Source organism: Myxocyprinus asiaticus, chromosome 48 (assembly GCF_019703515.2).
Source record: "Myxocyprinus asiaticus isolate MX2 ecotype Aquarium Trade chromosome 48, UBuf_Myxa_2, whole genome shotgun sequence".
Taxonomy (NCBI): Eukaryota; Metazoa; Chordata; class Actinopteri; order Cypriniformes; family Catostomidae; genus Myxocyprinus; species Myxocyprinus asiaticus.
In genome coordinates this window covers 860152-882535 of record NC_059391.1, presented here as the reverse complement: position 1 = coordinate 882535, position 22384 = coordinate 860152, and the positions used below count along the sequence as shown (strand labels likewise).

The window sequence follows — 22384 nt, the reverse complement described above, 5'->3', positions numbered from 1 at the left end:
TTCGCTGGAACACTAGAGGGGGCGGATGAATATTTCGCTGCAGGTGCTGAGAGTCAGGCGATGAACATCCTGATGCATCTGCAGGGAAGTCCCATCTGCTGGAGGGTGTACGTCGACAGCAAAGAGAGGGCTGTTCAAGACAAGATGATTGTTGAAGTCAAAACTAGACTATGTTGGTCTTGAAGGAAGAAAATTCTGAAGAAATGGTGATTTCGCACCTACTTTTATAGGACAAATGCGCACCTAAAATTGCGGGGCTCAAACACCATTGCCAATAATAAGATTGCCGTTATTATACAAGGGCTTCAACTAGGTTATCAGAGAAGTAATTTCCCAAGCGTTTATCGCAATGTCAAGTGAACTGAATTGATCAGGGAACCTGAACTGAAGGCTGTTGATCATCATTGGCAAATTGCTCCAACGCCTGAAATATGAGAAATTTTGATAAAAGGTAGAGGATGATACTGCAAAAAAAAAAAAAAAAAAAAAAGATGCCGGATCTAACTTCAAACAAATGGCCAGAGTGTAGTGTTCTGCTGTATTATAGCAGAACAAAGTGATTTTCTGACATTTAATTATTATTTTTTAATTAGCTAATGTGACTATATGTATATACAATATAGGTGTACCTATATATGCAACAACAATACAGGTCTACATTATTGTATGTACATAAATAAATATAAATCTGCCATAGAATGAGGGGAGGGGTGTCTAAAGGGGGATGCCATCTCATAAACTTGTGACTATGACTTAGAAAACCCCTGCTCAACAGATATTTTCTGTAATTTGTGAAATTATTTCCTAAGAAATCAGGTGTTTGCAGGGTGCTTTGTTACAAGCAGTGACCCAACCCACCCCCCCCACCACACACACACACACACACACACACACACACACACACACACACAAATCCATCAAAATAAATTATGATTTTTATTTGGAAACAGAAAAGATGAATAACACCATAAATGGTTAAAAAAGCAAATGCTGGAGAATATGATTACAGCCTCATAAAAACAGTGCACTACAATGATAAAATAATGCAATGTTTCCCATTTTATTCCCTGAGTAAAACAGTCTTTAGTCATCAAAGAGAGATTTACTATTGTGGAAAAACACCAAGATGGCTAAAAAATAAATAAATAAAATAAATTGATCACTGGTCACTACAATTATGGTAAAAGCATATATGCCAATTCAGACTCATTTGCACAGACAAACTAATACCAGAAAAACTCAAGATTTGTAACTGTTGTTGGTTCAACACAGCTCCAGGCTGACATCTTGCACCTCTATTCATTGCATCTGTTACATACCCTGTTTTTGCAGCACTGTACACTTGTCATTAGCGACAGAGGAAAATATCCCTTGATGTTAATTTTGTCTGATGTCTGAATAAAGAAAAAGTAGCCAGGAAATCTAGAAACAATACACCAAACAATGAACTAGACTACTCCTAACATCACATCATCTACTATGTTTAACCTCAAATAAAATCAAAGAATAGCATGTGGCAACATTATGGTGTGATGGTGATTTTGCAGGGTATTAGACAGCATTTCATGTATCAAGCAATACAATTTGTTTAATGCAATTAATACCCTCTATCAGTGTTATATATTAAGAATTATTATATACAAATGTATGAAGAACAATGAGAAAAAAGGATAGGTAAATAAACAAAAACCTATCAAATTATTTTTAACATTTTGTTGACCAAAAGTAGTGTGTCCCACACAAAGCAAAATAATCAAGCAGAGAACATACAATTCATTCATAAAAAACAACAACAATAAATCAACCAGCTCAGCTTCCCAGCATTTCCAGATGCAAGTCTTCGGTTATACATAAGGCAGAGGCAGAGCTTGATTTTAATTTGCTGCATTAATTTCATGACCTTCTTAGAAAAAAGAAAACAATAATTTCAAGGTAAAATACAGCAGTCCAAAGTATTCAGATCATTGGTTGATGATACTATGACATCAACAAAGTTGCATTCAGTTTGAATCTTCTATCCCATGAGGTTTAAAGGAGAATGGCAGAGGTGGTGACAGAATGTCCATTAGGGTGCATGTCCCATATAAGCATCTTCTCTCTCTTCATCTACTGAAGAATTTTGAGGGTCCCTCCTTTGATTGGCAGCTCTGAAAGTGGAAAGAACGCTCACAAATTCTACTTTTAGGTTTCCAATTTCCTTCAATGTGAAATATAAACAACATAATGACCACATGAAAAAGACGTTTACACTCGGAAGAATCCAAACCACAATTACAGTTTTCTTACCTTAGCCTCACTTCAGGATCCTGAAAAACAGCAAAGAAGAGAGGTCACTACAGCTGGCCATTCTAATATTACTCTTGGCCATTCTAGAACTGCTGTTCTGACTCCATTCTAGTATGGAATGCCTACTTTTCACTATCCAATCAATTAATAATAATAAGTTTAATTTATATAGCACCTTTCCAAGGACATTTTACAATCTCAGGAATAAACAGGAAAACATTAATGTTGAATCTATCTCAATAAATCACATTTCAGTGGAAATAAAACAAGTAGTGAATGCCGTTTAATGCGGAAATTTTTATACCAAGAAGCAAATAACTACTAAATCTAAATTTTCTTCACAGTATCTGCCTCTGTTGAAACTATCAGTCTGCGTTATTTCAACCTTATTTCTTAAAAATCATGTTTAATAGTGGTATTCCTTGTGAAAAACTACACTATCCATGATCTAGTAGAGAAAAATCTACCAATGATAGAATCACAACTAACAAAGTGCACCAAAAGAGCTCTGCAGCGACCACCCACTCCCATGACATGCTGTGAATGACACGATCGACTCTCATGTACACTCTCAAACTACTTGTATATGAATATTTTGCAATTAAATTAAACATATTGTTTCAACAACTTTAAATCAATAGTTTACAATTTTTTCATTGTTTTTAATTCTATTACATCATTTGTAATACTTCATAAGATTGTGATTCATCCTTTTACCCATACTGCGCTTTTTTTCTACACTGTTTACAGGGTTCGCACAAGGTCCTTGGAGTGCTTAAATTTAGCTTTTAGAAATGTTATGACTGGGACAACTGGGAAACCACTTGTTTTGTTGAAAAGTGCTGGAGTTAAAAACAAAACAAATTCTTCCATGTAATGTGTGTCCATCAAAGATGAGATCCACACACCCCACTTTCACTGAATATCCCTTCTGTTCTTTACAGTCAGATAAAAAAGTTAAAGAATTAAAGAAATATTAATTTTAATCACACAGCACAGATGCGATAAAGAAACCGACCCTACTTCTGAAAGCCCATACTGTTACAGTATGTACTGTATTTGATGGACGCATTTCTCGACCGGTAATACAGAACGTTCTTTAGGAATGCATGCAAGTAGTATGAATAAATTCCGGATATACTTCATCTGTGAAAGTGGGTATTGAAGCGTGACCTGAATATATGACATAATAAAAACAACCGAAAAAAAAAAAAAACACTTTGGTTTTGGTTCAGTCTGACTCGCGGTTCACCTCAGTTCTTTTAAATCCAAAACATGGCGTTGCTTCAGCTCCCAAGGGATTATGGGATCGTAAAGTGTCCAGTAGATCCACACTTCAGAATCTCACTGGAAATTGAAGGTCATCCGGGTATTTCTCACTAACTGCTTCATGAATACTGAGGATTAATAATGAGAATAATGAGACATTCTTCTCTATTGGCATTCTGTTTTTGGCATACTATACAGTAGAGAAGTATGGATATTCAGACGCAGTATCACTTTAGCGGTTGTTATACAAATAAATGTTAACTAAATATTGTAACTTGTAAATTGTACACATTTCAAACAGTGACAGCTCATATTATTATTATATATACAATTTCATGATTAATTGATAGAATTTATTATTTTTAGATTTTTAAAAAGTTAAAATGTGATTACAATAATGACAAACAAATTTGTTATATATATATATATATACACATACACACACACACACACACACACACACACACACATAATATACACTTTCACACACTTTTTCAGGACAGGTTCTGTTCAGTTCTATTGCTTTTTCTGCACCTGATCAGCCTGAATGTAGCCCACAATGTTTTAAGGCTCATTTGTTTGTGATCTTTCCTTATAGAGAAAGGTATATGATAAACTCTTGTTATTTAAACTTTGAGCATTTATATTGTGTGTTAAAGAACTTTATTTTGATGAGAAATTATCATTTGCATTTTGCTCAAACATTTTCAAAAAATAAACACAATTTTCTGTCATACTTTGTAATTAAATGTTATATCGAGTCGAGATCCTCATTTCGTATATTGAACTGAATCATGAGACATAATTCCCTCATTGAAGATGTAAGTACACAGTCTTGTGCCTTTGTCTTTTTGTCCGATTTCCAAATATATTTTTGCTTCAAATCAAGGTTTGTAAAGTTGTGATTCTCCTCGGAGCTAGTTGGTTTGGTTCATGGCTTACAACTCTTATGGAGTAGGGATGTGCACAGTTACTGTTTTTAACATTCGGTTAACCTCGAGGTTTCATGAACGGTAAATCGGTTTTTCATTGGGACATGGGAATAAAGAATGTTTATTGCGATGGAATTTCCTCAAAAACTCAAAATAGCAGCAAATAAAGTGCACAGTGAGCTATGAGCCTAAATAGCTAAATACATAGATTTTCAACTGATAAAATCTCACATTAAACTTAAAACAAAAATCATCAAATTGTCACTGCATGTAGTATATGCGCTCTGCCCGGGCAAGCTGACATTTCCGTGAGGCAGTGAACACAAGTATTGTCATGTGTGTGAAGTCTGCTGCGGTTAAAAAGCCTCTTTGGGGTGCTTTGATTTTTAAATGGTTTAAAATGAAATGGCATTGAACTTGTCTAACTATTGTACGTACAGTAAATAGAAAAGAATGGGAAAATGTACTTCCAGAACCAAGACGGCTAAAAAAAAATGGGCGGAAAAAGAGCACTGTTCTGCTCTTTTGTAAATGCAGATGCAGATTCCCTAGTCACTACTATTTGGGCCAAAACCTAATAAGGTGTTGGCAAACCAAATCCCTAATCAACAGTTTATAGCCACAAATGTGTATTTTGGATACCTAGAGTAAAAACTACATAACATTATAAGTAATGGAAAAACATTTCATACAGAAATCACGAACAGTTTTCTCAGTATAGATGAAGTGTGAAAATACTTCTGTTACAACCCTATCGTAGATGTACAGTAGTTCAGTAAATATGACGGGCTGTGTTTGCTAACCAATGGTCTGTGCTCCACGAGAGCTGCAGGAGGAGGTGGTGGTCTGGCAGCCAGCATTGGGGCCAGGGACATGGGGGCGACTCCATCCTGCTCGGCCCGATCCAGTTCGCCCAGCTGCTGTGTGATGGAGTCCATCTCCTCCTGTAGTCGTTCAGTGTGAACGCTGATCTCAGAGATCTTCTCAGCTGCCTGTGCGGTAAGGAATGCCTCCTTAAGATCCACCAGGTGCAGCACGCGCCACTCCTCGAGCCGGACCAGCCTGTGCAGCTCATCAAACTGCTGGTTCACGTACTGCTCTAGCTCATCTGTACTCATCTGAAACACCCACAAACACTTTTGCCTAAACAATAAATCATTGAGAATAGTTACTTGTGCAAAAAAGCTCAAAAGAAGTTTGAAACAGCCAAGCAATGTTGTACTGTTTACAAACATTTGAACGCCTTCTGTGTTTTGAAAGGGGCATCTAAATGTGACAACATATGATCTTGACAACAACACAAAACAATAAGCAAGGTCTACTTTACAAACAATAAGACAGCTTTCTGTTTACACAAATGTGTTGAAAACATGACGGAAGCTAGCTCTGACCTGCTACAACTGACTAATTAGCCAAAGTTATATTACAGATTGGATAACATTGGCTTGCCTTTTAAAAAATTGCATTTTGGACAGAAGGTTTGAGTCAGGACATCTCCAAGAGCAGCCTGGGTACTTTGGTGCCTCATCTCCACTTTTTCCCTTCATCATTTTTATTGCTTTTCCAAATTTGTCTTGGATGTTTCTCTATGTTGCTTTGCATAATTCCGAGTCACTGACACCAAGTTTCATTGCCATTTCCTTCCAGGAGTTCCAGGCCATCTCTGAATCTTTAAAGTCTCTACACGAACGATCGTAAAGATGTGGGCATGTTTGCATCAGCTCGGCACTCTAATGTGTTAATCTTCAAGTTGTTACCTATTACCGGTGTCTGACATTGACGGCAGTAAGGGTTCAGGAAAAAATCAAATGAAATTGTACAGAAAATGCTGTGATCATCTCTGATTAATTTGAAAATGTTACTATTTTAAAAACGAAGGGCAGGTAAAGTTGTGGGACAAGATTTGTCCTATGTGTCAAGAATCAGTGCACACTTAAAAAGAGTAGTAAAAGTGTACATAACAAGCAGCTGGATTCAGGTTTGGATCATATCAGTGACTCACATCAGGGCTTGTCCATTTTGCCTTGATCTTCTCGGCTATTTCTTGAGTGTGTTCCAGTAGGTCAATGCCTTCTTTGCTCTGAAACACAAAGATGCATTTAGAGTGACTTTTTTATGCCAAGTTTTACACAAAACAGACAAAATGTATTTCCACTGACATTCACATAGAAAAACAATACATATATATTTTTTAAATAATTAATGCTAGGAGATTGGTGGCCTTAAGTTTCCAGAGACATCCAAATAGTTCCTATTGGCCTTATTAGCACAGTAATAATCATTAAAACATGATTGCCTGGATCTACTACTTCAGGGGTTTTCAAACTTAACTTTAAGTTATGTTTGATGTATAAACCTAAAGTAAAACATTTTCACAACTCATATCAAATTTATTTAAATAGCGCTTTTCAAATTAAATATTGTTCCAAAGCAGCTATGCAGAGAATAGTGAAATACAACCCTTATTTCCAACAAAAACATTTTTTTTTTTTTTTTTTTTTTTTTTATCATAACATTAAATGTAGATTTGTTTTTATTTTTATGGTTGCCAGTCAATAGAACTATAGCTGTAAATAGAATAAAATAATTCTGAATAGTCCATGGAATTTTTGTGATTATTTCATTTATTCACTAATTTTTAATAACGTTCAGTGCCTCAATATATATTACAAACAATTTAAATGTTGGCAGTGTTTCTGCACTATTTCCATGCTGAGAAGCAAACTCCTGAACATATTTTTCAGACCTTAGTTTGGCACCTTTTCAGCCGAACAGCTTCGAAGAACAAATAACGAGTAATAATAAATAAATAAATAAATAAAATTGGAAACAAATATAGAAATGTATTTCTGATTGGTGAACTCTTCCCTTCAAAAGAGTGAACGGGGCCGCGGACACTGACAGAATTCGGGCAACAGCAAGAGGTTATTCTGAAAATTATATTGTCTTTGATTTCATGAAGTCATTGGAATGAAATAACATGATTAACCAGCATTTAAAAAAAAAAAACTATGTTTTCACTCTGGAATAATTGAAAGGTTGTTTAATATAAAACAACAGATAACAAAAAAGTTTTTTTTTTTGTTAGTTTTTCGTTTTTCGATTTTCATTCCTAAACAAAATAAAAAAAAAACCCTGAAAACCTAAGTTGGTGTTTAGGTCATTAAAATAAAGTGTATTGTACTATTGGAAAACATGTTTGTGCAGTATATGCAAGGGTGATCTATTAGTGTGATGGTATGATGATTTTTTGAGGTTGGAAGAGGAGAGAGATGTAACCTGCCTTTAACTATTTTCCTTTTGTTAGAGGAGCACATTGTCATGTTTTTGGCCATGTGGCTTTTTTTTATTTCACAGGGAATCTTTGCTTGTCGTAATTACCTCCCCACACTCACACTCATCATCTGTAATTTTCAGTAAGCAATTGTGATCGTGCTCTTTCTTTAAATTTTATCTTATAAACTTACTATTAGGTTGGCATACATAATATTTCGTGATGAAGCACTCTTTGAGCGAGAGAAGCAGTCTGATGCTCTGACTTTCAGAGAAACCGCTCTTCCCTCCATGCATGCAAAATTACACTCCCACTCCAATCAGCTTTTACTCCGCACTGCTCACATACACTGTTGGAGGCCCCCAACAGCCCAGGGCCCTGGGCAGCCTGCAGCCCAGGTTAGCCCGTGCGTAAGTCCGGCCTGGTAAACAGTGTTCGAATCAGGGCCGGATCTAGGGGAGTTTTGGATTTGGCTTTGCCCCCACAAATCAATTTACCCCCCCCCCCCCCCCCAAAGCAAAGGATCTGGGGCCTGGGTATCTCAGCGAGTACTGACGCTGACTACCACCCCTGGAGTTGCGAGTTCGAATCCAGGGCGTGCTGAGTGACTCCAGCCAGTTTTCCTAAGCAACCAAATTGGCCTGGTTGCTAGGGAGGGTAGAGTCACATGGGGTAACCTCCTTGGGGTCGCTAAAATGTGTGGTTCTCGCTCTCGGTGGGGTGCGTGGTGAGTTGTGCGTGGATGCCGCAGAGAATAGCGTGGGCCTCCACATGTGCTACATCTCCACGGTAACGTGCTCAGCAAGCCACGTGATAAGATGTGTGGATTGACGGTCTCAGACGCAGAGGCAACTGAGATTTGTCCTCTGCCACATGGATTGAGTCACTACACCACTATGAGGAGTTAGAGCGCATTGGGAATTGGGCATTCCAAATAATAAAAAAAAAAAAAAAAAACAAAGGATCGAATTGTATTGTCATGGCACTAACTCTAACCTTAAAGTAATGCGCTAGAACAAAGGTCACAGCCCCCATCGATGGAAGAAACACTCATGCAACACCAACAACAACAACACTCGTACACTGCTTGTGTCTTTGCCCCCCTAATTTTAAATTTCTATATCCAGGCCTAGTTCAAATTGGGGGGGGGGGACTTAAGGGCCCCCCCAAGGCAAAAATAATGTAACTTGGGGGGAATATTAGAAACATAAAACTAGATTTAAAAAGAAAGTGTGACAAATGACATTGTCCATTATTCGTCCCAGTTTTCATAAATAATCCAAATTATATTTTTTATGTCGCAAAGTTCTATACACACCGGAGTTTTCTGACGGAACTTAATTACAGACGGTGACTGAGTGACACTGGCAGAGGGAATCCTCATTTTCACCTTACAATAATGGTAATATGTAATTCTTCTATGCAGTGACGTGCACAGACCTTAGCAAAGACAGGGGCGGAAGGATAAAAAAGGGCACAGATTTGTTTTTTGTTTTTTTAATGAGTAGTAATTATAAATACTTAACTAATTTCTTTGCTTTTTGAGTATTTAACAATTTTTGTACTCTTAAAGTCACCTCCACTTAATTTTCATTAACACGCCCATGATTTACAAAGAAATCTCATAATATTTATTTGAATATTTAACTATTTTAATTTAATTTTTAAAATTTCTCCCCTTTTTCTAGACAACCAATAGGACACTTTTAGATTTGTGAACGCCACTGCTGCCCCCGTTCTGTGCACGTAACACCTTCTATGATATATGATTGTTGATTCTCTTAAATTAATCATTTTAAGTAATCTTTTATCTTAGAACTAAACCGTTGCAAGAAGTTAATTAATATGCACGTAGTTTTGCCAGTATTTATCTAACACTAAATGTTAGCTCATGATCAAACAGTTACAAAGTTATTACATGGATGCGATGTTGAGAAATATCTTTAATATCTATTTATTTTGTGCCCGTGACATGCAGTTCTCCCTTATTATATTTATATACACAATCCATGCTGATGAATGATAGTGATAACAAAAGTAGAATTCAATAAGGCATATGGTAATAAATAAATTTGATGTCTTATTTATAGCTTTTCTGTACACTATGCATCTCAGCCATGGTGACCACTATTAAAAAAAAAATGTATATTGATGAGCCTAATATCTTACTCTTGTCTTACAACTTACAAAAATCTAAATTACAAATTTTATATCAATATATCGAATTATTCTTAGAATTTCTGGTAGGGATTCCCATAGTGATTCTTGGGGAGTCGTGCATGCGTCTGATAATTATTTAGTTCAAACAGGGTAGATAGCCTCATGCTTCTGTGGCAACCAGCATTTTTTCTGCCACCCCAAACTCTTTTCTCTCTCACCTCGATACCGTCATCACCGTATTAATGTTATTAATTAGTTCACCCAAAAATAAAAATTCTCTCATCATTTACTCGCCCTTATGCCATCCCAGATGTGCGTGACTTTCTTTCTTCAGCAGAACACAAATGAAGATTTTTAGAAGAATATCTCAGCTCTGTAGGTCCATACAATAAGTGAATGGGTGCAAAAATGTTGACACTCCAAAAATCACACAAGTCAGCATAAAAGTAATACATAAGACTCCAGTGGTTAAATCTGTCTCCAGAAGTAATCTGATAGGTGTGGGTGAGAAACAGTTCAATATTTAAGTTAATTTTTACAATAAATTCTCCTCCCTGCTTAGTCAGGCTGCACTTTACCTTTAACTTTCACATTCTTCTGTGTTTTTGGTGATTCACATTCTTAAATGTATATGCCCCCTATTGGACAAGAAGAAGAATTTCAAGCAAAAATGGACTTAAATATTGATTCTCTCACCCACACCTAGGGGACCCGCCCAAGAGCTCGGACTCAGTTTGAACACTGCTGGTAACGATACACAAATTTCACAATATGATACAGAAGCTGCACAAAACGATAAGATAAAAAAAAAAAAAAAAAAACCAGTGCCCACAAATGTTTTGCTTAATATTTATGAAGGATTCTACATAAATTAAAGGGGTCATGACATCCTCTTTTTTTTAATATATATATAATATATATAAACCTGAGGTCCACTTATAATGTCAGTAAAGTTTTTTTTTTTTTTTTGCACCAAAATAGTCATAATTTAATAATATATGATAATTTCCCACCCTTTCTCTTTTAAAGCTATCTGGTCCTTTAAGACTTCAGTGTAAACACCCACTGTTCTGACTTCGTGCAGTCCATCAAATACAGCCATATTTGAAACTCAATTGAAAGAAAATGAACAAACTTTACATTATAATTTATAAAACTACATTTCATTTATGAGTTAACACATAACGTATAGCCAACATATTTCATCTGAATGTATCAAAATGCTTACTCAAGCACAGCAACTATCAAACAGTCATGACATTTGAAACATTCGTGAATGAAACCATTTACTCACGGGTCCGGTAGTGTTTAACTGCCGCATTTTTCAGTTCCTTTGCAAAGCTTGAATCATATTTTGCAATCCACTCTGGTATGAGCCAAAAACATACATTCCATGCTGAAATGTTCTGAATACGCAAATGTAATACAGTCCATGATGATGTTGGGTGCTTCAACAGGCCAAAGCAGAGACGCTGGTCTTCACTGGAGCAACATCTCACATCTTCCGTGTTTGTTTACACACAGAACGGCATGTGTTTCTCCCAGACAGTGGCATCAACTGAATGAGATGAGATTTTAAAAGATGTGCTTGTACCACTCTTAAAACGGGGCGCACATCGCTGGAAATGCATTGAAACGATTAAAGACGTCCATGCAGTGCATGTGTACAAAAGACTAACAACTAAAAATAGCACAAATGGGTGTAAAGACGGTCTAGGATGCCTTCAAAACAGCACAACATCAAGATGAAACAGGATGGGGGTCTCCTTTTTAGAGTCCTAACTTGATATCACGTCTGTTAAAAGCAGCGCAAGATTAATGATAATGGTCAAAGCCATCTAGTGCAGGTTAACGTTGAAAAAATTTAAATCATGAAGGTGTCCTGTGTAAGTCCCCTTTGGATGAATCTTCCATGACAGGCCTTCTCTCCTCTTCACCTGTGTGAGGGTGACTGTCTGAGCACTAGTGGGTGGTGCCAAGGGTGCAATGATGAAAAATAGGCATTGATGTCTTGCTGGAGGCAGTCATATGCAGATGTATTTGGTCCTTGTGACGTCACAAGTTGCACAAATTCCAAACGGCCCGTTTCTAAAGCCTGGTTTAAATAAATGCTCTTTTTCTTTTAAGGAGGAAGTCATTTCAGTTCTGAAACTTACAGTATGTTTTTATAGTACAATGACAAAAGATCAAGGAAAATTTGATTCCTCATGTCATGACCCCTTTAAATGTATTAATCTTAAATTACACAACAGTGCCTGACATTGGCAACAAAAAGCAGAGCTCCATAATAAAGTATCTTAAACAACAGCACTACATTTATCAACAGAATGTTATGAATGATTAATGTACATATAGTGCAGTATATGTATACTATATGTACTAAATAATATACACTACCATTCAAAAGTTTGGGGTCACTTGCCTGAAATGTTTCTCATGATCTTAAAAATCTTTTGTTCTGAAGGCGTACGCTTAAATGTTTGAAATTAGTTTTGTAGACAAAAATATAATTGTGCCAACATATTAATTCATTTAATTACAAAATTTCATTTTTGAAATGGATGACTTGGACTGAATAATTAAGAAAAGCAGCCACTAAGTGCCCAGCATATAGATGGGAACTCCTTCAATACTGTTTAAAAAGCATCCCAGGGTGATACCTCAAGAAGTTGGTTGAGAAAATGCCAAGAGTAGATTTCTGCAAAATCTAGGCAAAGTATGGCCACTTTGAAGATGCTAAATATAACATAGTTTTGATTTATTTTAGATTTGTTTTAGTCATAACATAATTCCCATATTTCCATTTCTATTATTCCATAGTTGTGATGACTTTACTATTATTCTAAAATGTGAAAAAAATAAATAACAAAAATAAAGAATGAGTAAGTGACCCTAAACTTTTGAACGGTAGTGTACATGTACTATTTAGCAGTTTGAGCAAAAACCGATCGGCACACAAATGTTTCCCCCTGATTTCATGTTGCATGTAAATACTTTAACTGCCGTTTTTACTGGCTTATCCAATAAGTGCAAGTGTTGTGCTCATACCAGTTTACATTTCAATGTCAAAACCAGAGAATAATAAGGCTCATGTAATCACGGGTTTCTTACGTTGTCTGTTTTTTTTAATAAGCTGGTTTTTGATAGTTATCAACATCTTGCTGTGCATGTAAACACGCTCAGTGTCGGCTGTGAGAGGCAGGCTGATAAATGCAGCAATGAGGCTTACTCGCAGCTGCTATGTTTTTGCCTCACATTTTTGGCGAGTTCCATCAATATGCACGGTGATGTAGGAGACATGTTTTATAACATGACACCATTGTTTAGCAAATCTGACAAGCTGTAAAGCTACAATCTACTTGCCATTTGCCATTGATTTTCGAGCTCTCAACTCGGCTACCTATACCACTTTTCCACTGAAATAGCACTGGTTCTTGTGCTGGAGCCTATACTCGACTGGTTCTCGGCCGGGGGAATCTGGAGCCTATTGCAGACTGACCCAACTTTCCACTGACTTGTGAACCAAATGGTGACGTAACGCCTTGGTTCTCAGCCTTTTTGATGCTTTGGCCCCCAATTGTCTGAGACAATTTTTGAAGCCTCAGAATCTAAGTGTGTCAATTAATTAAAATATTTATCACAATTAATTTTGTGATTGTAGACATTTCAGTAACACATTTTATGTTGTAGGCTTCCATCATGATTTTAACTAATTGCAGCATTTAAATGAAGATATCATATTTCATTTGAAATAAAAGTCATCTTGAGGCCTTTCTGGAAGTTTGCTGAGCCCCCCTTGTGTGCCCCGGCCCCCTGGTTGAGAACCACTGACGTGGTATTTTTACGTGACTACTTAACCTGCCCACAAACAAACATGGTGCACCACAGTGTTTGTGTACAGCTTTTAGTCCTGTTTTTGAGAACATATTTAAACATACATAGTAATGCTATCCAGCGTTATTACATTGCTCACTAAGATTGCCAGAGACAACATCTATAACAACAGCAAATAATATTGTTTACATCTTGATTGGGAATTCCATCAGTTTAATTAAAGTTGCACTAAGTAATGTTTTGCTCATTAAAAAAGTTTCACTCCTAAAGACATGAATGGTAATTTTTGAAACATATGTAAAAAATCATGACCACTCACAAGAGATGAACTCTACAGATATATCAGCAGCCTAATAAAATCTGGGGGTTTTTCAATATGGAGAGGGTCCTCTCATGGGGGCTGCCATGTTAAAATCGCATGGCCAGCCCAATACTACTTGCTTCATCTCAGTTACCGGCCTGTTATTGGACACTTTTACCATGGATTCAATTAATCATGACTGACTTACAATAGTGAATTTCTACAATGGCATCAGAATCTGAAAACTATTGTGTTTGAATAATGTTCCACCCATGTGCCTAGGTGTCAGTGTAAGTTCAAGATGACATAAAGAAAAAAACCCTAAATAGCCACGATCTTCGTAATTAAGCGAGTAGCTGGACAAAGATCCCCTTACAAACAAAATCAATGCACAAAATAATAGAGAAAAGTGTGAGGAAAGCTAACAAAGTTGGCAAATGTAATAACTTACCAAGATCAGCTGCAGAGGATGCCGGTGATTCGGTGTTTGTCTCGAGCATGACTTTCACTGAATTCAATACATTTCTTGCCATATCTCCTCGTGGACTAGACTTTTTTTTTTCTTTTCAAGCTCTCTAATTTATCTTGGAACTCTGTAGAAGACCATTTCACAAGTAGAGCGCTCGTTTCCACCGCTGACTTCTGCTGAACGCATTTGATGTCCGACAATTTTGTGAGCTTTTTTGTTGTATTTGTTATAGAGTGAAAAAATACTCCATGCTGCAGACAGTAGCTAGCCAAACTGTTGTTTTTCTGAAAACACTTTCCCTGGTGACAAAATATTATGATGCCTTCAGCTCCCTGACGTTATCAGTTCCTGCTTAAAGACCAGCAAGCTTTTGGAGCTGGTGCGGAACTAGTTTCTCAGCCCTGGAACTATCTTTTCTGTGGTGGAAACCAGCCCAGGAACCATGTCGGTGGAAAAGGGGTACTAGACTAGCTGCTCTGTTCTCCTGTGAGTGCTTAGTACTGCCTTTCCAAGACAGACTGTTTCACTGCTCTCAATGTTTCAGTGCTTGGAATTAAACACTTCTTTACCAGTAGCCCTAGGGCTACTGGTAAAGAAGTGTTTAATTCCAAGCACTGAAACAGTTACAAGCAGTTATGTATTTATTTATCAAATTACATCCACTTTTAAATAGAGAAGGTTGTATCATATCATATGATTTGATTACTGTTTACATTCCTAACACTCACATGGATTCAAGGTGCATGTATTTTAATACCTTTTACTTGATTGTTACACCACTTGACATTTAAATGTCATTAAAATTCTTTTTTTTTTTTTTTTTAATTTATCATTTTAGCAAATGATGCATTTTTTCCAAAACATTTATGAAACCGACATGGACACAGAGAATACATTTCTATAAACTTGACACTTCAAAGATGATTTTTAAAAGATTACTCATTTTAATCACTTTGGACAGCCATTGTCAATAGCCTGTTTATTTGTTTGCTAATTTGTGTATATGTGTTGTTTGTGTGTGTTGACTTACCTTCTGCCACAGGTAAGCATCTTTGAGAGTGATGATCTCATGTTCTCTGTGTTCTCCCTGTACAGCGCACACCACACAAATGATCCGCTCATCATTTTTACAGTAGAGCGAGCCCTCCTGTCCGTGCTGCTTACACTTCAGCCTTTCCACCGTCACCGTGTCTCGTTTCCCCTTCAGTTGATCGTCCTCACCTGCGGCAGCTTCTGCCCTGTCTGCTCTGATTTCAGCCCGCTGACTGTCTGTCAGTGGCTGAGGGTCTGGGGGACAGTACAGCTGGAGCTGGTGACCAGTGCTTTGTAAATGTTTGCCCGCATGGCTGATGCAGAAGGCAAAGCTACAACGTGTGCAAACCTGAGCTGCTGGCTGAGGCTCATCTGGTTCACAAGCATCACATGTGCCATCCATCTGAGGCAGATCTTCCTCATTCCGACAGCCATCCCAGCATCCCCCTGACGCATCCATGACAGAGGGAAACAGGATGTGGTACAGGCCACTAGGAAGTTGGTTTTGGAGGAGCCTAAAAGTGGACATTTACATTTACATTTAGTCATTTAGCAGACACTTTTATCCAAAGTGACTTACAAATGAGAAAAATAATAAGCCATTTGTCATAGAAATCATAACTAAGAGCAATGTGTAGTAAAGAGTAGGGGTGTAATGTATTCATGTATTCATCCCGAACCGTCATGGTACTGACGTCACGGTTCGGTGCATGCAGTCAGACGAAGAATACATCTGAGTCAGTTACAGGCGATCCACTCCAATCCAGAAGGGGGTGCGCGGTAATGCAACGCTGTTTGCTAACCGCCACAACAGGAAAAAGAGCAGAAGAAGAAGAGACTATCTACGCACCAACCCAAAACAAGAATGGCTTCTCCTAATGCACAAGTTTTATTTTTCATTATTCTATTTATTTTGTACTTTTATAACACAAGAGATGCTTTTCAGTTTTGTAGCTGATTTTGACCAAATACCTTTTGTTTTTTATCAACCCTACAAAAAAATATGGCCTATGCAAGAGTGCATTCTATTTACTGCTTAGTGCTTAATACACTAAAGCAGGCTGTACTGTACCAACTACCTCAGGAGGAACTAAATGCCACTAGGTGGAACAAACTGTAATTTGCACTACTGTCTGTTCAAAATGAATGAAAAGAAACCTAGCATTTAGGATTTGTTGCTTTTTCCTGTTGTACCGAACTCGAATCAAACCGTGACCCCAAAGCCGCCACCCTCCCCATCTCCATGTACCACTCCTTAAATGGGGCCGCTCCAGCCGACTTCCATCCCCTTAAAACAACTTGTCTGGCAATCATAACACTGGTTAGAACCCAATTTTTATGTGTTTATTCCATTATAGATGACTGCCCCATTGCCTTAAATACAGAGTCTGGGGCAAAATTAAATTTGAGTACCCAATACATCTCTGAAATTGGGTACAGAGATGTACCCAATACATCTCTGAAATCTCTGAAATTTCAACCAAAATTCTTGGATCTTAACACACCACCAAAAAACATGGGTTGTGTCTCCATTTTCTGACTGGCATCCCCAGCATGTGCGTGTGTCTTTAAGACCAAGCCTATATAATCTAGAAGGGGTCCAATAGAATCTATGTAAAATCTTGAATTGCATAAGGCACACCCTTGCACCTCTAGATGCAGACTTGACGGTTTTTAGAATCCTAGCCCACACATCCTCCTATACCAAGTTTAAATCTTTCTCCCATAATCTCTTGAGAGAAGTTGAAACTCTGTCCCCCAGACTCTGAATTAGCAAGGAGTAATACACTGATGCCTCATCTGCCGCTTTAGGGGGGTGTATGCTACTCCCAAAAATAGTACAGAGCAGGTGGCGCAGCTGTAAATACCTAAAGAACTGAGATCTGGGAATCCCAAAATGTTGAACCAAATTTTCAAAGGATCTCAACACTCCACTCTCATATAGGTCATCGAGTGTATTAACCTCCCTCACAATCCACTCTGACCAGCAGAAAGGGGACTTATTAATACATAATTTTGGGTTCAACCATATGCTCGAGGCAACATTTAAATAAATGTCCGAATTAAACACGCTGGACACTTTTGCCCATACCAAGAGCAAATGCGAGATAATGGTGTGTAACTTAACTTCTCCGATTAGTTTGAAAGAAAGGCTTTGCAATGGCGAAATAGGGGCAAGAACTTCCTGTTCAATGCAAAACCAGAGAGGGGCTCTCTCAGGTGGAATGACCAAATGTCTGAGACCGAATGCATAATAATAAAACAAAATCTTGGGTTGGCCTAGCCCACCTTTGTCAATCGGCCTATGCAACTTGCTGAAATGTAATCTGGGACGTTTACCATTCCAAATAAAGGACTTCGCTATGCTATCAAATTGCTTGAAATAAAAAAGGAGGATATCTGTAGGGAAAGACTGTAGCAGGTAGTTGAATTTTGGCATTTTAATAACATTAACCTTCCCAATCATGGATAAATGTAATGAAGCCCACCTGCCCACATCGCTCAAAAACCTTTTTATTAAAGGATCAAAATTAACTAAATCACACAAATTTGCTGGGAATAAAATACCCAAATACTTAATGCCCTGTTTTGGCCACTAGAAGGTGCCCAGCTGAAAAGCTGTTACCAGGCAGTATGCTGTCAGAGCCAAAGCTTCGGATTTAGACAAATTAACTCTGTATCCCGAGACTTTAGAAAAGGAATGAATAATTCTGTGGAGGCAAGGCATAGATCTAGCAGGGTCGGAGAATAATAATAAAATATCATCTGGGTAAAGCAAAAGCTCATTCGCCACACCTCCCGCCACCACCCCTGGAAAATCATCCTCCTTTCTTATCGCAGCCGCAAATGGTCCCAGGGCAAGACAGAACAATAATGGGGAAAGAGGGCAACCCTGCTGGGTGCCCCTATCCAGAGTAAAATAATCTGAAATTAATCAATTTGTTTGTACCGTCGCTACCAGGTGTCTAAAAAGTAACTTAATTCAACCAATAAAAGTATTCCCAAACCCATACATTTCCAAAATCTTAAAAAGATGATCCCACTCTACCATATCAAATGCCTTTTCGGCGTCAAGTGAGATGGCAGCGACCGGAGTCTGATCATTCGCCACTGACCACATGATATTGATGAAACGCCTAAAGTTATCAGAAGAGCTATGGACCCGAATAAACCCCACCTGATCTATATGTATAAGAGATTTCATAACTTTACTTAATAGGTTAGCCAAAATGTTTGACAATATTTTAATGTCTAGCTGGATCAGGGAAATTGGACGGTAACTCTTACACTCGAATGTAAGATATTTGTCCTTGGATCTTTGTCCTTTTTAAGAATCAGACTGATCCGGGCTTGCATCATTGTTGACGGAAGCTTTCCATTCTTTAATGATTCCGTATAAACTTCTAGCAAAAGTGAAGCCAATTCCGTAGCATAAGATCTAAAAAACTCAGCGGCAAAGCCATCTGGCCCTGGAGCCTTGACTGTAGGCAAGGCCTTAATTACCTCGCCAAGCTCTTCCAAGGTTATCTCAGAATCAAGAGAATTTTTTTGCTCAGCCATCAGTTTAGGAAGTTTTAATGGTTCCACAAAGTTTCTAATATCCTCATCAGTAGACGAAGACATGGAACTATAGAGATCTAGACAGAATTCTTTAAAAGCATTATTAATATCCATGGCTGAGAAAAAGACTCTCTTTTTTTATATATCTAGCCAGAAGTTTTCCTGCCTTGTTCCCCTCTATTCTAGAGTAAATCTAGTAAATAAAAAAATGTATAGTCGCTACCAGATTTTTACACATCCTGTGAAGCGCTAATGTTGCTCTAGGGGGCTTACACACTTTTGCTTCACTATGATCAAGGACTGAGTCCATCAAAAGATTAAAGTTTCCTCCCAATATTATACCATGAGGGGTGCCAGTGGCATGCAACATCCCTTCAAGATCTATAAAAAAGCCCTGATCATCAATGTTAGGTGCGTAAATATTAGCCAAAACAAGACTTTGCCCCTGGATTTCTGTTAAAACAATAATAACTCTTCCTAATTTATCTTGAGTATTTCTGTAACTGCTGATCTCCTGGGATTTTCACGCACAACAGTCTCAAGTATTTACTCTGAATGGTGCCAAAAACAAAACAAAAAATCCAGTGAGTGGCAGTTCTGCGGATGGAAACGCCTTGTTGATGAGAGAGGTCAACAGAGAATGGCCAGACTGGTTCGAACTGACAAAGTCTACAGTAACTCAGATAACTGCTCTGTACAACTGCGGTGAGAAGAATTGTGCAGTTGGCACTGTTTTGGCGGCACGAGGGGGACCTACACTATATTAGGCAGGTGGTTTTAATGTTGTGGCTGATCGGTGTATGCTACTTCTTACTCAAGGTGGCACTGTTTCAGTTATTGACCTGATTTAGATCTGACAGCTATTTGATGAAGAAACAACATAAAAGTAAACTATAGCAAGTACAACACATGAACAGTATGATATGACAATTGTCATTTGGCTGTACTGAAATTATGTAAGTTGTGCATCTATTCAGACTCAAAAGGTGCCTGAGAAAATACATACGTGTAACTTATCTGTAACTTATGTGTAGCTTATTTATAGCTTAAGTGTATCTTATGTGTTATGTGTAGCTCAATAAATGTTTGACAGCCAGTTACGTCTCATGACATTTCAGTGTGAAAGTAATGAATATTATATTATTTTATAATTGCCTTGAAAATATTTTGAAAAATAATAATAATAATAATCTAGGGATTTTGTAGATCCATTTGTGATAGATATAAGTGCCGGATCTCTAAAGACCAGAATATGAAAGAGTGTATGGGAAATTTCCATGCATTTAAGGTTAACATTAATTTGTATAAGTTAACATAACATTACTTAATGCAATGTGAACCATCATGAACAAACAATGAACAACTGTACTTCTTTAGTGCTTTCTCCTAAAAAAGAACACTCATTGCATTTACAATGGCTGGATGTTTTAAAGTTAAGACAATTTTCACACCGGTAAGGCCAGAGCTGATCCTAGCCTTTTGGGGGCCCTAAGAAAAAACTTATGTGAGGGGCCCCTGGCAGATCTGGGGCCCTAAGCAACTTGCTTAGTTTGCCAGCACTGAGTAAGGCCCAATTTCTTGATTTCGCCTAGGGGCCAACAAACCCACGGGCTGCCCCTTGAAGCAGTGCTGCATACTAAACACTGCCATCTTATGTCGCCTATAGCAAAGTTTCCAACTGACTAGAGGGAAGGACAATACTTGAACTTTAATGTTTTTTAATGACTGGTAAGGGAAGGATTCAGAGTGAACTAACCTCAAATATCTGACTGCAGCCACTGTAATCAGCAAACATGGAAAGATAATCAGATTTCTCAGTAAACATGAAGAACATTAAAAAACATAAAAAAATGTTTTTTAGCAGGCTGAAACCTGAGGAGGATAAGTGAGTTGAACAAGAGCACTATGATGATAGTTAATGGATTCAATCAAACAACCATTCGGTAACTTGCCCAGATATTTAATCAGTATTCCACACCACCCCAAATGTTGTGCTTACATTAGACTAAAGACCAAAGCTGCTGCATGTGGAAACACAAAAATTCCTTGTCCACATGTCCTGCCTCAAAAGCATCATGGTAATGTCCCCCCACCCCCAACCTCACATTTGTTCGATATGTGTTTATCATTCTGTGTCCCTCAGTCCTACCTTTCTGAAGTGGACACCCTTTTTCTTCGACGTTTCTTTGTGTCTCTTCTGATCTGCTGTGTGTTGTTGTATGTAAAGAGTATGTGCTGTTCTGTGCTCTCTCTCTCTCTCTCTCTCTCTCTCTCTCTTATCTTTTTAAATTTGAGCTAATTACTTTCCTTCTCACTGGCCAGTTCTCAATGAGTTGTACGAAAGAACATTATTGCTCTTTTGTACCTGCACATTCACAGCTGCCCACACTTCCTTGTTTTGCTTTGGCAGCCAGGTCTCTTTTTTCACTACTTCCTGTTTCAGCAGCTTAAAGGGACAGCACCCCCCCACAAAGACATTTCTGTCAAAAGGAAAGAAAGTCATACACATTTGGATGGAACAACATGAGGGTAAGTGAAAGATGACAAAATTGTATTTTTGGGGTGTACTATCACTTTAAGCTGAACGACTGACGGCACAAAGACAGAAGGAAGCAGACAAAAAAACAGGTTTAGCAGGAGGGGAGCAGACAGAGGGATATGAAGATGTAAGAATTCTAGAATTGACTCCTTGGAACATCAAAGTAAACTGTAGCGGGTGTAAAAAAAAAAACACTATGATATGAAGAGAGTTAGATGCCATATTAACTGTCACTCCCTCTGCAACTGTATTAGAAATGGCACAGTCACTGTCACAGACTAGCCGGAGGCCCGTCCATGAATCCGGTCTCGGTGGCTAGCCAGGTAAGTTTCAGTTTAGTTTGTGTCAATCCTGGTTATAGGTACCATGAAGGTTGGTCGGCTTTTACCTGTGTTCATCACCAGGTAAAACTTACACTTCATGGCTTACCTGCTCCAGAAGGTTTTGTTCTGAGTAACAGATCCCTAACAGATGCTAAACCAATCAGCTGTGAGTAATGTGACATCTCTGATGCAATGAAGTCACTCCCCCTTTTCTCTTAAAGCACACTTTTCAGAAAAAAAAAAAATTTTTAGAAATCCACAAAATCGATTCTTTATGATAAATTTTTTTTTTTAGATATATATTTTTGTCAGATGGATCCTTTCATTTTATTTAAATACACTGTAATTGTTTAAAATTGACCTACTCTAGCCATAAAATATCAATAAAATATAAACATAATATA

The 22384-nt window shown here is 37.7% G+C and overlaps 1 protein-coding gene across 5 annotated transcripts; it reads right to left on the bottom strand.

The window, feature by feature from the left end:
* Positions 1-944: 944 nt before the first annotated feature.
* On the bottom strand, positions 945-21566 carry LOC127437247 (tripartite motif-containing protein 44-like). Of its 5 annotated transcripts, XR_007896552.1 has the most exons (7): positions 21484-21566; positions 15556-16072; positions 6490-6567; positions 5291-5623; positions 3539-3683; positions 2287-2306; positions 945-2147 (listed from the first exon to the last, which is right to left on the bottom strand). XR_007896552.1 is itself a non-coding variant. In XM_051692066.1 (6 exons), exons 1-6 carry the CDS (start codon positions 21489-21491, stop codon positions 2066-2068), a joined length of 1038 nt encoding a protein of 345 aa, XP_051548026.1. In that variant the 5' UTR covers positions 21492-21566; the 3' UTR covers positions 945-2065. The 5 variants fall into 5 exon arrangements, 3 of the variants coding, with proteins under 3 accessions (XP_051548026.1, XP_051548027.1, XP_051548028.1); XR_007896551.1 differs by having other exon boundaries at positions 945-2306; XM_051692066.1 differs by lacking the exon at positions 3539-3683.
* Positions 21567-22384: the final 818 nt, after the last annotated feature.

Bases quoted from the DNA above. Each gene is read 5' to 3' on its own strand.
- LOC127437247 (XM_051692066.1), bottom strand. The intron at 6,568-15,555 runs GTAAGTCAACAC...TTTGTGTTTCAG, and splicing joins ATGCTTACCTGTGGCAGAAG to AGCAAAGAAGGCATTGACCT. The intron at 2,307-5,290 runs GTTAGCAAACAC...GCTGTTTTTCAG, and splicing joins TCGTGGAGCACAGACCATTG to GATCCTGAAGTGAGGCTAAG.